The 14,602-nt window shown below is 41.2% G+C and overlaps 1 protein-coding gene across 4 annotated transcripts in view; it reads right to left on the bottom strand.

Moving 5' to 3' along the window:
- Positions 1 to 1,220: 1,220 nt before the first annotated feature.
- Positions 1,221 to 14,602, bottom strand: part of elmod3 (ELMO/CED-12 domain containing 3) — a 43,956-nt gene continuing 30,574 nt past the window's right edge. For all 4 annotated transcript variants that reach the window (XM_055662020.1, XM_055662023.1, XM_055662024.1 and 1 more), the window contains 4 exons: positions 13,364 to 13,494; positions 7,165 to 7,241; positions 6,448 to 6,575; positions 1,221 to 5,257 (listed from right to left, as the gene is read on the bottom strand). In XM_055662020.1, the coding sequence (XP_055517995.1) occupies positions 5,016 to 5,257; positions 6,448 to 6,575; positions 7,165 to 7,241; positions 13,364 to 13,494 (578 nt within the window). In that variant the 3' untranslated portion in view covers positions 1,221 to 5,015. The remainder of the gene's footprint in view (positions 5,258 to 6,447; positions 6,576 to 7,164; positions 7,242 to 13,363; positions 13,495 to 14,602) is intronic.

Below are 14,602 nucleotides of genomic sequence, written 5' to 3'. Positions count from 1 at the left end.
TGTATAACTCCAAGATGATAGGTGGGAAAAGGGTAAGTCTAGTAAAATAAGGAGGGAATTTGTGCATTGAGTCACAGGAAGTGGATAAGGTCCTTAATAAGCTCTTTGCATCAGTATTCACCAAGAAGGACATGGATAATGATGAGATTATGTAGGGTAATGTTGATATTCAAATTAGGGTGGTACTATTAGGTGCCTTGAAAAGCATAAAGGTTGCTAAGTCTCTAATGCCTGATGGAATCTACCCCAGAAATCTGAGGAAAGCAAGGAAGGAAATTGTTGGGGGTACACAAAAAAGCTGGAGAAACTCAGCGGGTGCAGCAGCATCTATGGAGCGAAGGAAATAGGCAACGTTTCGGGCCGAAACCATTCTTCAGACTGATCGGGGGCGGGGGTGGGCGGGGACAAGAAAGGAAAAAGGAGGAGGAGCCCGAAGGCTGGGGGATGGGAGGAGACAGCAGGGGGACTGAGGAAGGGGAGGAGACAGCAAGGACTAACAAAATTGGGAGAATTCGATGTTCATGCCCCCAGGATGCAGACTCCCCAAACGGAATATGAGGTGCTGTTCCTCCAATTTCCGGTGCTGCTCGCTGTGGCCATGGAGGAGACCCAGGACAGAGAGGTCGGAGACGGAGTGGGAGGGGGAGTTGAAGTGCTGAGCCACCGGGAGGTCAGCTTGGTTATTGCGGACCGAGCGGAGGTGTTTGGCGAAACGATCGCCCAACCTCCGTTTGGTCTCACCGATATAGATCTGCTGACATCTAGAGCAGCGGATGCAATAGATGAGGTTGGAAGAGATGCAGGTAAACCTCTGTCGCACCTGGAACGATTGCTTGGGTCCTTGAACGGAGTCGAGGGGGGAGGTAAAGGGACAAGTGTTGCATCTCTTGCGGTTGCAAGGGAAAGTGCCCGGGGAGGGGGTGGTACGAGAGGGAAGGGAAGGAAATTGTTGGGGCTTTGACAAAGATCTTTGTATCTTCTTTAGACATGGGTGAGGTGCCAGAAGGCTGGTGATTAGTCCATGTTGTTGCTTTGTTTCAAAGTAACAGGAGCAAACCAGGAAATTATAAATTGGTGAGATGCATCAATCTACACTTCCTAGAACAAAGCCAAGGACAAACTATCTATTCCAGGATAACCACTGGAGCATTCACAACATTAATCTTTATTGTGATGCAGTAATGCTACCGGTTGGGAAACAGTTAATAGTAACAGATTCATTTTTTTATTTTAAAAACATAAAATTTAATGGATGCAAAAATAAAGATGTTTAGTGCTTATGTTACCATGACATCCCAAGTACGACCACAGTGCTAATCTTACATCCTGAATACAACCAATCACAGTGCTTATTAGTGAAATCCTGCTTAAAAGTAATAACAATAATTAATCTGTGTTTGAGCAAAGAAAACAATAAGAAATCACAGAATAAATGAGAACTGTCAATAAAACATCAAACTTTTGAAACAGTCACATTACCTGCAGTGACTTCAATAGCCCAAAAAATGTTTGAAAGAATTTCAGGCAGAATTTCGCAGGTCCCCAGTATTCATCTCATCTCTGCACAATTGCTACAGGACATTTAATGTAGTTTATTGGATCCATCAGCAAACTTGTTCAAATCCCAGACCTGTTTCTAACTCTAAAATGGGTAAGGACTCAATTCCCAAATTCTGAATTGGCCCAACCTCATCACAAACAGTGGCCAGTGTGGAGAAGTGTGGAGTATGTTGGCAGATTGCATCGACAATCAAACAGCACACTTCCAGGAAACCAGAGCCATTGGTATTCTAGCATCTCTCAACCTCCCATGCAGCTGTTTCCAGTGTTGTCACCAAATTTGATTAATATTGGTTGGTAAGTGGCTTTCGAAAAAAGGCATGCCTTTTTAATATATTATAATTTTATCTGTTAAGCATCTGTGTGCTGTTAGTTCATTGCCCCCCTACCAACACCACCAGTAAAAGTTTAGTTCTCACCTGTCCTTCCAACCTAGACAAGATATGCCCTAAATTTGTTTAAATAAACTGCAAATGTAATGCCTCTTTCCTCCCACTTTACTGAAATGTTCATTGTTAATGTTCCTATTCTGACAGATGCCTAACAATGCACAATGTTCAAGAGTCTCCCATTCATTTTAAAATCCAAGTCGTTTTTGCCCAATTTGAATGAAATTTGGTCATTAATCGAAAGGTAGAATCCAATTACAAGATAACTGTCGGTGAGGAAAGCCGCTTAATCCATCATGGGCCGAATCATCCTCAAATGTCCACAACAGCATGCACCAGTTTCTCAAATGCCTGGACAATTTTCACATCTACTACTATTTCTATAGGTCTCTTCTACATAATCAGTTTCTCTGTCATCCAATATTTTGCAGCTCGTTCCGTATTGCCATTTACCAGCTTTATGCTGCTTCCTTGTTCAAATCCTAAATTTTTAATTTTGACCATTTTCCATAATATCATTTTTTTAATCCTCTAAGACTTTGTTTGTCCAGCCTTTCCGTACAGCAGTGTTGATGAAAGATTATCACCTTGCCTTAACTCTCTCCAAATATGTTGCCTGACATGTTCTGTTTTTAACCCCAGAAATAGGCTCACACTCATTACTATTCCCTGCACCATCTCCAGATCAGAAACAAGAGTGGTCGGATCCTCTAGCTTAATTCAATGTTACATTGGCTGCATTGTTTGCTAATCTACATTGATTGGACATATTTAATAGCAACTGATTCCTTACACATTTATTATAATATCTCTCTCCTGAATGGAAATGCAGAAAGTGTGTTCTGGATTCAAGCAGAGTTAAAAGATACCCAAGCTTACCACTGGCTATATGTTTCACTGCAGCTTGTGCATCTGGTGACACAACATAAACTGCTAGAATAATGTCAGACAAGGGCTTGTACAATCACTACATGCCAAGTTTCCAAATATTGACCTCAGTACAAGGATGCAAGAAAATCTAAAACTATTGGGAGTTAGCATCTATAAAATGCCATTCACTATGTAAATGGAGTCGGGGGAAAAACAAATGTACCCGTTCCAATAAACAGATAATATCCAGCACAGAAGCATCTCATAGTTCCATTCCGTTTCACCAATCTGTGATGCCTACTTCTACTTTAGCTTATTCCAGATATATTACCAAGATTTTCTAAGGAATCTCAGCAAAGTGCAATATGTGACTAATAATTGCTAAAGTGCACAATTTGCCCGTCTTTACACATGTTTTATCAACACAGATCTCTGCATTGGCAAATTCCATGCAGCAATCTTCTCCTTTATAACTTCTCGTGAATGAATTCATGGTGGAAACAACAAACTCTGATATGTTTAAACCCTTGTGGTGTTCAAGGACACATATTCCATATACTTTGAATCTAAATTCAAAAGAATCAGACAAAAATTATTTTCTCCTCAAACCAAATATCCCACAAAAGCATCCGCAAAACACTGCATACCATCATACTGAAGGGTTTCATTTACTGCTCGTCACGAAGAGGATTCACTGCAACCTGTCGGACGCTGGAGAAATGCAATGAAAGCTACAGCTGGAATTTAACCTCAATCACTTCAGAGGTACAGATCAACGAAGGTTCCCCATCGTGGACAAGTTTTAATGTCACAACTAAAGATCTCTGATAACCTAACAGTCCAATTTAGGAGTACATTTAAAACATATTACAGTACATACATAGAACAAACCAAGGCTAGCAAGCGTTTTCTTGGAAGTTCTAATGTTACTGGTACCATAAACTGATCAGCAATTACACAGGACAGTAGCCGTACCACGTGTCTGATCTAGCACTCACGAGTGTTGAAGGAGGGGAACAGCACACCATAAAAAAATAGATAAAAGCCACACAAGGCTCAACACTCTGCACAGCTGAATAGTTTGCTTGTAAATAAATGTGAAGGTACAGAATATAAAGATGCAAGAATACTCAACGATTGGACCATATGCAGGACTACATGTAACTAGCCTGTCACTTGCAACTATTGATTGGACTTTGTATGAAATTCTAAAACTTTCATGGGTTTGAAGAAGTTTTCAGCTCATTCAGAATCAGTTTTCTATTTGGTGCCTGGCCCACAACTTGCTGTCTGAACAAGTACTACAGAATGAGAAAACTGTAGAACCATGTAGGGCTGTCAGGTGTTACATGTGTTTTGATCACATCAAATACTTAGGTCAACAAGTTTGTGTGGTTAAGATAGAAATCAGGGTAGGAGAGAACCACCTTGTAATAAGTAGGAAAGAACTGCAAATGCTGGTTTAATTCAAAGGTAGACACACAAAATGCTGGAGTAACACAGGCTGCATCTCTGGAGAGAGGGAATGGGTGACGCTTTGGGTCGAGACCGTTCTACAGACTGAAGAAGGGTCTCGACCCAAAACGTCACCCATTCCTTCTCTCCAGAGATGCTGCTTGTCCCACTGAGTTACTCCAGCATTTGTGTCCACCTTGAAATAAGATTCTTTCCATTCAGTTGAATAATATGAACCAAAATCATTTTGCCAACCAGAATAGAGATAGTGGTATTGCATCTTTAAGCTTTCTGTATTGATACTGACAGCACTAATTCAGATTTAAAGCTAATTAGTGTCACTTAAAAAGTAGAGTTCAAACTATGCCCAGCACAGACCGCATCATTGTTAAAAGGAACTAATATGTTCTTCTCTCCTGAGTAAGGTAATGTTCCAACCGAGGAACAGTTTTAGAAAGGTAGCAGAAAGCTTCTGTGTTCTAGCATTATCTGGAAACAGCACTTGAGTGTTCAAGCTGGAGCAGAACTGATTATATGAGCTAATACAGTACGCCTACAACAATTACACATTTGCAAGCCACTGTTATTAGGAGAAGCCAAGGTTCTACTGCACTTACGTTGTTGTGTATGTTTAATGCCAGCATTGTATAATGTCCAGTACATGAGTAGTGCATGCCATAGTCGTCACATCCCTGCCATGTGGTGATGCCGATTATCTTTCCCAATCACTCACACCTAGTTTCAGATTAGCCGCACCTCACCCTCAGACTCTGGCTCTGGCTCTGGCTCCAGCTCACACACGCCCATAAAATTAATCTCTTTGGTGTTTGCAGCCGACGTGGATTTTGGCCTCATCCCAGCGTGGTTAACACTGAGGGACACTTTGTCCGTGAGTAGGACCATCCCATTCTGACGCTCCATCAAGTACGTTTCCAACTTTTTCAGCAGTTGCTTTGGATTCTTTTTGGCAAACGTTTCAACCTCTGCAAGGAAATATGACAGATATCTTGTATTCACAAAATAGTGAAAGGTGACATGGAATTTCCAATGGCAATGTTGAACAACATGGTTTCATATCAGTTTCACTGCATTTTAATTGGATGCACCAGGGGCAAATTGGATGACTGGGCAAAATATATTGCTCATATTTGTTTGAAACCAACTTTTCATCTTTAATTTGGCTTTTCCCTTATCTCCCATGGGAAACTCAATGTTTTACAGTCAAATGCTTCCAAACCATTTTATGCACAAATATTAGTCAGAGAATCAGTCATGCAGTATGGTAACAGACTTGTCAATTTGGCTGCCTTGATTCCATTTGCTTATGTTTGGTGCACATCCCTCTAAACCTTTCCTATCCATATGCCTGACTAATTGTCTTTTCAACATTGTTATGTACCTGCTTCTGCAACTTCCCCTGGCAGCTCCTTCCAAATACATACCACCCTCAGTTCCTTGTAAATCTTTCCCTTCTCACCTTAAACCTATGCCCATTAGTTGCAAACTCCCATACCCTGGGAGAAAATAAACTGTGATCATTCACCATATCTACACCCCTCATAATTTTACATTCAGCCTCCGATGCTCCAGGAAAAAAAAGATCCTAGCCTGTCCAGCCGTTCCCAATAACGCAAGTTCCTCAGTCCCAGTAACAGTGTTGTGAATCTTTTCTACACCTTCATGATATCCTTTCTAAAGCCAGGCAACCAGAACTGCAGATAATTCTGTGCCTGGTCTCACCTACGACTTGTAAAGTTGTAACATGGCATCCCAGCTCCTGTACGCATCGACCTGACTGATAAAGGCAAGTGTCTTCTTCAGGTAAATTCCTTCTTCAGCACCTTGTCTGTGTCTCCACTTTCAGGGAACTATTCATATGTACATTTAGATCTCTCCATTCTACACTTTCCAGGTCCTACCACTGATTGCATAACTCGAGCCCAGGTTTAACTTGCCAAAATGCAACACCTTGCACTGGTCAGACTTAAATTCCATCTGCCATCCTTGGCCGACTTCCCCAGATGATCTAGATTTTGTGGAATCTTAGTGTGTGATTCCGTTGTAATCTTACCCTGTTCACTGTCCACTATACCACCAACATTGGTGCTATCTGCAAACTTACTAACCATGTTAACAACACGGATTTCACAAAAAAATGCATGAAATTTCTCACCTTTAAGAACAAATCCTGAATCACTGATGGTTTTGTGCTCTGTTTTCCAAATCTGATAAAGATGCAGGAATGCTGCCGCGTAGAAATCATTCAGGACTGCAATCACTTGCTGTCTTCGATTACATTCTCTGCCACAAAACACACACACACTATGTAGAACACACCCAACACTTTACATGGTTAGAATAATCCTCTTTCAGAGCACAGTAGAGCCAAATCTTTCACTATTTCCCCTCCAACTTTATTTTTGTCTCCTATCCCACTTATTCTACCATTCAGGCAGACAGACAGACATCCACGCCTCTTGCTATTGAGGCAGGGACTGTTGACTGTGTCTCTGGAATTTGTCTGTCCCATTATCTAGCTTTTGGAAAGGGAAGCCCTTTGCACCCAAGATGCCTGCAAAGTGAGCCATGTATATTTTCACTGCGTCTTCCTCGTAGGTTGACAAAACTTTATAACCTACGCACAAATGAAGAGTCCATGGTTAACATCTTGAAATACAATGACTATACAATTAAAAGTCGACACACAGTCATTCTCAAATTATAAATCTTAATGTTTCGGGCCCCAAAGGTTGATTTATTTGGGGTGATATGGAAGACGAGGAAAAATTTAATCTGCTCCCCAAATAAATCATTTTCTTTATGCTTATGGTTGTCTTCACTACTCAGTCAATACTCAGGTTAAATTAGCATCATGTTCCGAGTCACCTACTTGGATAGACATTCTTCCCTCAGAGCCTGGATAGCGATTCTGGTGATATTAATGGACATCAGACAGAAAGGGAAATTCTGAAATAAAAAGCAAAATGTTATGTTGTCAGAACATAACTCTGTTGAGGAAATATTGTAGAACATTGACTGAGGAACCAATATGATCAACAGTTCTCTCACAAATATGAAGATCAAAATAGGTCTGAAGTTTGTTCAGAGGGTAATTTTATTCAATAACAAGAGTATGTACTAAAGGTCAGTGTCATAAAGTCAGAGTGATACAGTGTGGAAACAGGCCCTTCTGCCCAACTCGCCCACACCGGCCAACAATGTCCCAACTACATTAGACCCACTTGCCTGCGCTTGGTCCATAACCCTCCAAACCCGTCCTATCCTTTTACCTGTCCAACTGTTTCTTAAACGATGGGATAGTCCCAGCGTCAACGACCTCCTCTGGCAGCTTGTTCTCTGGCACCCACCAACCTTTGTGTAAAAAAGTTACCCCACAGATTCCTATTAAATCTTTCCCCTTCACCTTAAACCTACATCCTCTGGTCCACACTTTACCTACTCTGGGCAAGAGACTCTGCATCTACCCAATCTATTCCTCTCATGATTTTAAACAAATGAGCTACAGATTTTATATTAAAAAATACTAACGCAAAAAAAAAATCAAGACATTCACCATCCAAAAGAAATTCCAAACTTTTTATGTGCAGATTCTTTGTTAAAACTTAAGTAGAATGTTTTTGTTCACTCCAGTTTTCCATGTGCATGTGTGTACACGTTTGTAATTGCAGAAAATAAAAGTTCATTATGCAGAAGGCATGGGTAGAATATCAGATGGCGAATAGGAAAGAGTTGTCACAAATGGGTATTTATCTGATTGGCAAGATGCAATGAGTGGTGTGCCATGGAATTAGATGCTGGGCTCTCAACTTTTTATCACCACCAAAAGGCATGATTGTTGAGATTGCCAACGACAACTAGAAAAGCACAGAACTAAGTTGCAGAAAGGATAAAAGAAAACCACAAAGAAAAATTGACATTAGAAGACGACAAAGAAAATAATTTTGAAATAGTTGTGCTACAACGAGATTGTTGGTTTGTTTTTCCCCCCACAGCATTTTCAAGAACAGGTCTTTTTAATAACTAAAAGGACACAAAGTGTCGGGCACTGTATCGTATTGTGTAAACCAACATCTGCAGTTCCTTGTTTGTACATTTTGATCTCTTTTTAACAGCTACAAGTTTATTGTTTTTCCACCAGCTAAAAATATATATCACTGCACCAGCCAATAGAAGTGATTGTTTGTCAATTACAATGACTACCCGCAGTGAAACTAGCCACTGTGTTCTTAAACAATAGTGTCTAATTACTGTGGGATGGTTACATGGAATCTATTTCTTCACACCCCCCCCCCCCCCCCCCCCTTTCCCCCCCCCCCCCCGAGATGATTTTTAATGCAAGACTGCCTTTTTTTCTGTTCATAAATTTCCAAAGTAACTTCTAAGTGGTTGTCAAGTTTTTGATGGAAAATAGTGTTACACCGATTTGGTCCATACAAACAGTGCTTTCTAACGCATCAATAACATTATACCGAATTAGATACGTGTTATAGCAGAACTACCTACACAGTAGAGGAGGTTGTGAAATTGCCTATTTTGGCCCAAAAAATAATAAAACCCATCTAATCTAAACAGTGAGAGTATAGAACTCAGAAGCAGATGGATGTGGGTATCGATTGCATGCTCCAGTAGGCTGATATATTCAAATAATTATGGAAGTTAATAGAATGTCATTGTTTAATACTAGATAAATTGAATAAAGATGGAGGAATATGCTAGTTATATAAAGCATTGGTGAGACTACAACTGCAATACTATGTGCAGTTTTGATCTCCTTATTCAAGGAAGGAGATTATAGCAGTGTATTAGCAGTGCAAATGAGGTTTGCCTGATTAGTACCCAGAATTCAGGTTATTTTATGAGAAAAGGGCTGAACTGGCTAGGCTTGTAACTACTAAAGTTTACAACGAAGGGAGTGCAAGAATCTGAGAGATCTTGATAGGATGAACACGAGAGGGTGTTTCTTATTGAGGGAGAATCTAGAACTAGGGACAATTGGTTACAAACAAATGCCCACTTAAGACATGAATGAGACAAGATATTTTCCCTTGGAGGGTATAGTCTTTGAAATACTCTTCCGCCTAGGGTGGTGGAAGCGGAATAGATGTTAAGGCAGAAATAAAGAGATTATTGGTGAGCAAGGGGAATAAATGATCATTGTTGAGGTAATCGTCAGGTGGCAAGAGTCAAGTCAAGAGTCAAGAATGTTTTATTGTCATATGTCCCGGATGGGACAATGAAATTCTTACTTGCTGCAGCACAACACAATATGTGAATATGTAAACATAGTACATAACGAAGAGAAAAAAAAAGTTCAATAAATAATAAATATGATACAATAATAATATAGTATTTTGCAGTTCAGAGCTCAGAGCTTATTCGTTGTTGTGTTTAATAGCCTGATGGCTGTAGGGAAGAAGCTGTTCTTGAACCTGGACGTTACAGTTTTCAGGCTCCTATACCTTCTTCCTGATGGCAATGGTGAAATAAGTGTAGATGAGATGAGACATGGAGTTGAGGTTACAATAAGATCAGTCCAGATATTTTTGAATTACAGCACAGGCTTGAGGAAGTGTACATTTGGAATATTGTGAGCAATTTTGGGTACCATATCTGAGGAAGGATGTGCTGGCTCTGGAGAGGATGATCCCAGGAATGAGTAGGTTAACCTATGATGAGCGTTTGTCAGCACTGGGCCTGTACTCGTTGGAGTTTTGAAGATTAATAGTGGACCTCATTGAAACATATAGAATAGTGAAGGGCTTGGATAGAGAGGATGTGGAGAGGATGTTTCCACCAGTGGGGGAGGCTAGGACTAGAGGTCATAGCCTCAGAATTAAAGGACGTTCTTTTAAGAAGATAAGGAGAGATTTCTTTCGTCAGAGGGTGGTGAATCTGCGGAATTCTTTGCCACAGAAGGCTGTAGAGGCCAAGTTATTTTTAAGGCAGAGATAGATTTTTGATTAGTACAGATGTCAAGGGTTATGCAGAATGCAGGAGAAAGGGGTTAGGGGAGAGATAGATCAGCCATGATTGAATAGCGGGGTAGACTTGATGGGCCAAATGGCATAATTCTACTCCTACCATTATGACTTCAACAAAATATGAATTTGAAGTTTTCCTGCTCTCTCCTTTACTAAAGTTGCTCTTTTTGTCTGTAGGTTCAGGTCCAGCAGGCACCCTTGAGCACCTCACCAGAATAATTGGGTCTTTCTTCATGGATTCTGAGGTGCTAATGCTGTGAAAGCCGCTCAAACTAACGGAGGAAACCGCAAGGGGCATCGACACATTGATGCAAATGTATTGAATCGAAGGAATAATATTTGTAAAGATATTTCAGGTCAAGTCTATTGTTATCTGCCCATGTACAGTGAGGTACAGGTACAATGAAAATCTAGCTTGCATCTGCATCACAAGCACAGATTCAAACGCAAAAAAAAAATCATAAATTACACGATCTAAAAGAAAAACAACCATGCCAAAACCAAGACACGAGGGCAAAAAATTAATTAGAAAAAAATTAAGTCCTTAATTTAAAAAAATTAGTTGGACCCTAGTCTTCCGTTGTCAAGGTAGGATTAAGGTTCAGCAGGTTGGTTCACAAACCACATTTATGTAGAGTCATACAGCACTGAAAAAGGCCTTTGGCCCTAATTTCCAATGTCAACCAAAATTCCCCATCCACACCAGTCCCAACTGCCCACATTAGGTCCATATCCCTCTAAACCTTTCCTATCCATGAACCTGTCCAAATGTTACAGTACCTACCTCAACTATCTCTTCCAGCAGCTTGTTCCATATACCCACCATTCTGTGTGTAAAAAGGTTGCCCTACAGATTCCTATTAAATCTTTTCTCTCTCACCTGAAACCTCTGTCCCTTGATTCCCCTATTCTGGGTAAAATACAAAATATTTTATATACTTCTGGTAAGATCACCCTCACCGTCCTGTACTCCAAGGAATAAAATCCTAGCATGCCCAATAGCCCAGGTCCTCGTCTTGGCAAAATTCTCGTAAATCTTCTCTGCATTCCTACAGCAGGTTCAACTGTGTATATATATCATGAATACAGTACATTTTTGAACCTGCTGTTGGAACAGCAGGTTCAACAAAACTGAACACATTACTTCAAATGCAGCCTCATCAATGTCCTCGATCCCTCTGCTCTCCAACACTCCCCAGGGCCCTGCCATTCACTGTGAAGGTCCTGCTCTGCTTTGAAGCCAAAATGCAACACCTCACACTTATCTGTATTAAACTCCATTAACCATTCTTCAGCCCACTTACTCAACTGATCAAGATCCTGCTGTAACTTTTGATAACTATCTTCACTATCTACAATACCACCCACTTTAGTGTCATCTGTAAACTTACTAATCAAGCCTTGTACATTCACATCCAAATCATGGATTTAAACCACAAACAGCAATGAGCCCAGCACCGATCCCTGAAGCACAGGGATTCAGGCTCCAGTCCGAAAAACACCATCACCCTCTGGTTCCTTTCATGAAGCCAATTCTCTATCCAGTCCGCTACCTCTCCCTCAACCCCAGGTGATATGACCTTCCACGCAGAACTTTATCTAATGCCTAATCCATATAGACAATGTCTACCTTTTTGGTTGTAGGCCCCCCTCAGTCATGACTGACCATGGGTGATGCATCCTAGTTGTTGGCTGCTTGCTCCAAACCTCGGCTAGAGCAGCAGGTGATGTGTGGTCGGATGCAAGCCTGGGCGACGTCATATGGAGGACTGGCTTTTGCCCATGCAGCACGTCCCCCCTCTCCAGGTCCAGCAGTGCGCTTACAGTTTGGCACCAGCTCCGTCGCAGGAGCTGCCAGAGCGAGGGTGTAGAGAATGACGAACAGTCTTAGGGGTCCGACTCGGGATTTTCTTGAGGTTTACTCCTGGAGCCTTTTCCAGGACTGGATATGGCCACAAGGCAGTGGAGGTTTTAAATCAGTTTTCCCTCTCCGAGATGGACTACCTTCCCAGGCTGACGAGCCCCATCTTCCCGAGACTCGTGGGCGCGGGAGTGTCTACCTGCAGGTCTATAGCACCTGCCCATTTCTTCAGAAAACTTTGCTGTGTATACAATATATTGAATACAGTATATTTTTGAAATTAAGCAAAATCTTAGCCTGGCCTCTGAATGCTGAGAAAGCAGCAAACAAAGCATAGCACCATGGCAAGCCTCAGCCTTCTTAAATGATGGCCACACATTCCTTCCAGCAGAGCATTAGTCTGCGTTAAAACTTCCTTCCCTGGTCTTGAGCACTAACCCAGCACAGCAGCTTTTACAATTATTCTCCTGATGTTAGCTAACTCACCACAGGTGTGGTGTGGAAACATCAGCCCACAGACGTCTGTAAAACAGCTTGTCAAAACTTCCTATTCTTAAAGCCACTTTAATAACTGGCACTGGCCACTCAAATCAGCGGCCCCGGACATTTTTTATGATTGGTTTACTGTATTTTAACATTGTGTTTTTTACCTGCTTTTAACTATTTATTCTGTTCCATCAGGGACTGGATTGTTTTTTTAGTGTTATTATGTGAGAAGTGTTTTTTAATTTCATGTGCGATGCTCCGCTATTCACTGGGAAACGTCTTTTCATTTTGCACTGTACTTGTTGCTTGCAAGATGACAATAAAGGTTGATTGATTGATTGATTGATTGATTGACGGCTCAATCAAAATTCTATTGTGCATGCAAAGTCTTCAAAGCACATGCCTCAAACACAGTTGAAGGTTTGGAATAGGGAGAGGGGGAAATTTGCCGAGGCCCATAATGATATTAAAGTGAACATTAATACGCGAGCTACAAGCCCCTTCTCCCATCTACAGCAAGATCCATTCCCTATGCACTCCCCTTGCCTTTTACCTCCCCCCCCCCCGTATTTAATCATGCAATGGCCTGATCTGATCTACTGGGCTGCATGAATATCGTACCATGGAGAAACTTGACACTGCCCCTTGCGCAACTTTAACATGATTTTTTTTTAATGAACACTGGGATGCCTCAACCTTACTGGACTTTACGCTGTTAAAATGTGCGAGCATTAACTAACTTGTGTCGGATGGTGTGACAGTTTGTAGATGTCACGAGCCAAAGGTAGAGTCTGCAGGTCCATCACCATATATAAAGTGTGCATCAGGCCAAGGAACCCGGTCCCACGCAGGTCAGTCCCTGGATCTTCACCTAGTCAAATAAAATGTGGAGATGTGAACTTCTTCACCATTCTACTTTGGTTCACAACTAAATGTCCACACATTTTTCTCAACTTTTCTTTCGACACACTTTGAATACAGAAAAAGCAAACGTACTCGCACAACACAGCCAATTTTACATGGTTTATCTATTTCCAACTATACTGCACCTACACACTTAACAGTGTTACATATAATACTATTATTGATGCACTGCACAACCCCAGTGTTGCAATCCCTTATACCACACACTTTATGACACTTAATATCACCAACCAAAAGCTTAGTTGCACATTGTCACTATTTATCTTATTGGAAATTTAAACTCCTATAGACATGTAGACAATCACTTACATAGGGAATAGATAGGGTAAATGCAGATTATTTTACCCAAAAGTCAAGAGTGTTTGATTGTCATATGTCCCAGATAGATATTAGACTGGATAGACTTGGTTTATACTCTCTAGAATTTAGGAGATTGAGAGGGGATCTTATAGAAACTTACAAAATTCTTAAGGGGTTGGACAGGCTAGATGCAGGAAGATTGTTCCCGATGTTAGGGAAGTCCAGGACAAGGGGTCACAGCTTAAGGATAAGGGGGAAATCCTTTAAAACCGAGATGAGAAGAACTTTTTTCACACAGACAGTGGTGAATCTCTGGAACTCTCTGCCACAGAGGGTAGTTGAGGCCAGTTCATTGGCTATATTTAAGAGGGAGTTAGATGTGGCCCTTGTGGCTAAGGGGATCAGGGGGTATGGAGAGAAGGCAAGTACGGGATACTGAGTTGGATGATCAGCCATGATCATATTGAATGGCGGTGCAGGCTCGAAGGGCCGAATGGCCTACTCCTGCACCAAATTTCTATGTTTCTATAGAACAATGAAATTCTTATTTGCTGCAGCACAACAGAATATGTAATCATAATAAATAGACAATAGACAATAGGTGCAGGAGTAGGCCATTCAGCCCTTCGAGCCAGCACCGCCATTCAATGTGATCGTGGCTGATCATCACCAATCAGTACCCCATTCCTGCCTTCTCCCCATATCCCCTGACTCCGTTATTTTTAAGAGCCCTATCTAGCTCTCTCTTGAAAGCA

The sequence above is a fragment of the Leucoraja erinacea genome, chromosome 35 (assembly GCF_028641065.1).
Source record: "Leucoraja erinacea ecotype New England chromosome 35, Leri_hhj_1, whole genome shotgun sequence".
Classification (NCBI taxonomy): Eukaryota; Metazoa; Chordata; class Chondrichthyes; order Rajiformes; family Rajidae; genus Leucoraja; species Leucoraja erinaceus.
Note: the sequence above shows the minus strand (reverse complement) of the source record. Positions and strands in the feature narration are given on the sequence as shown.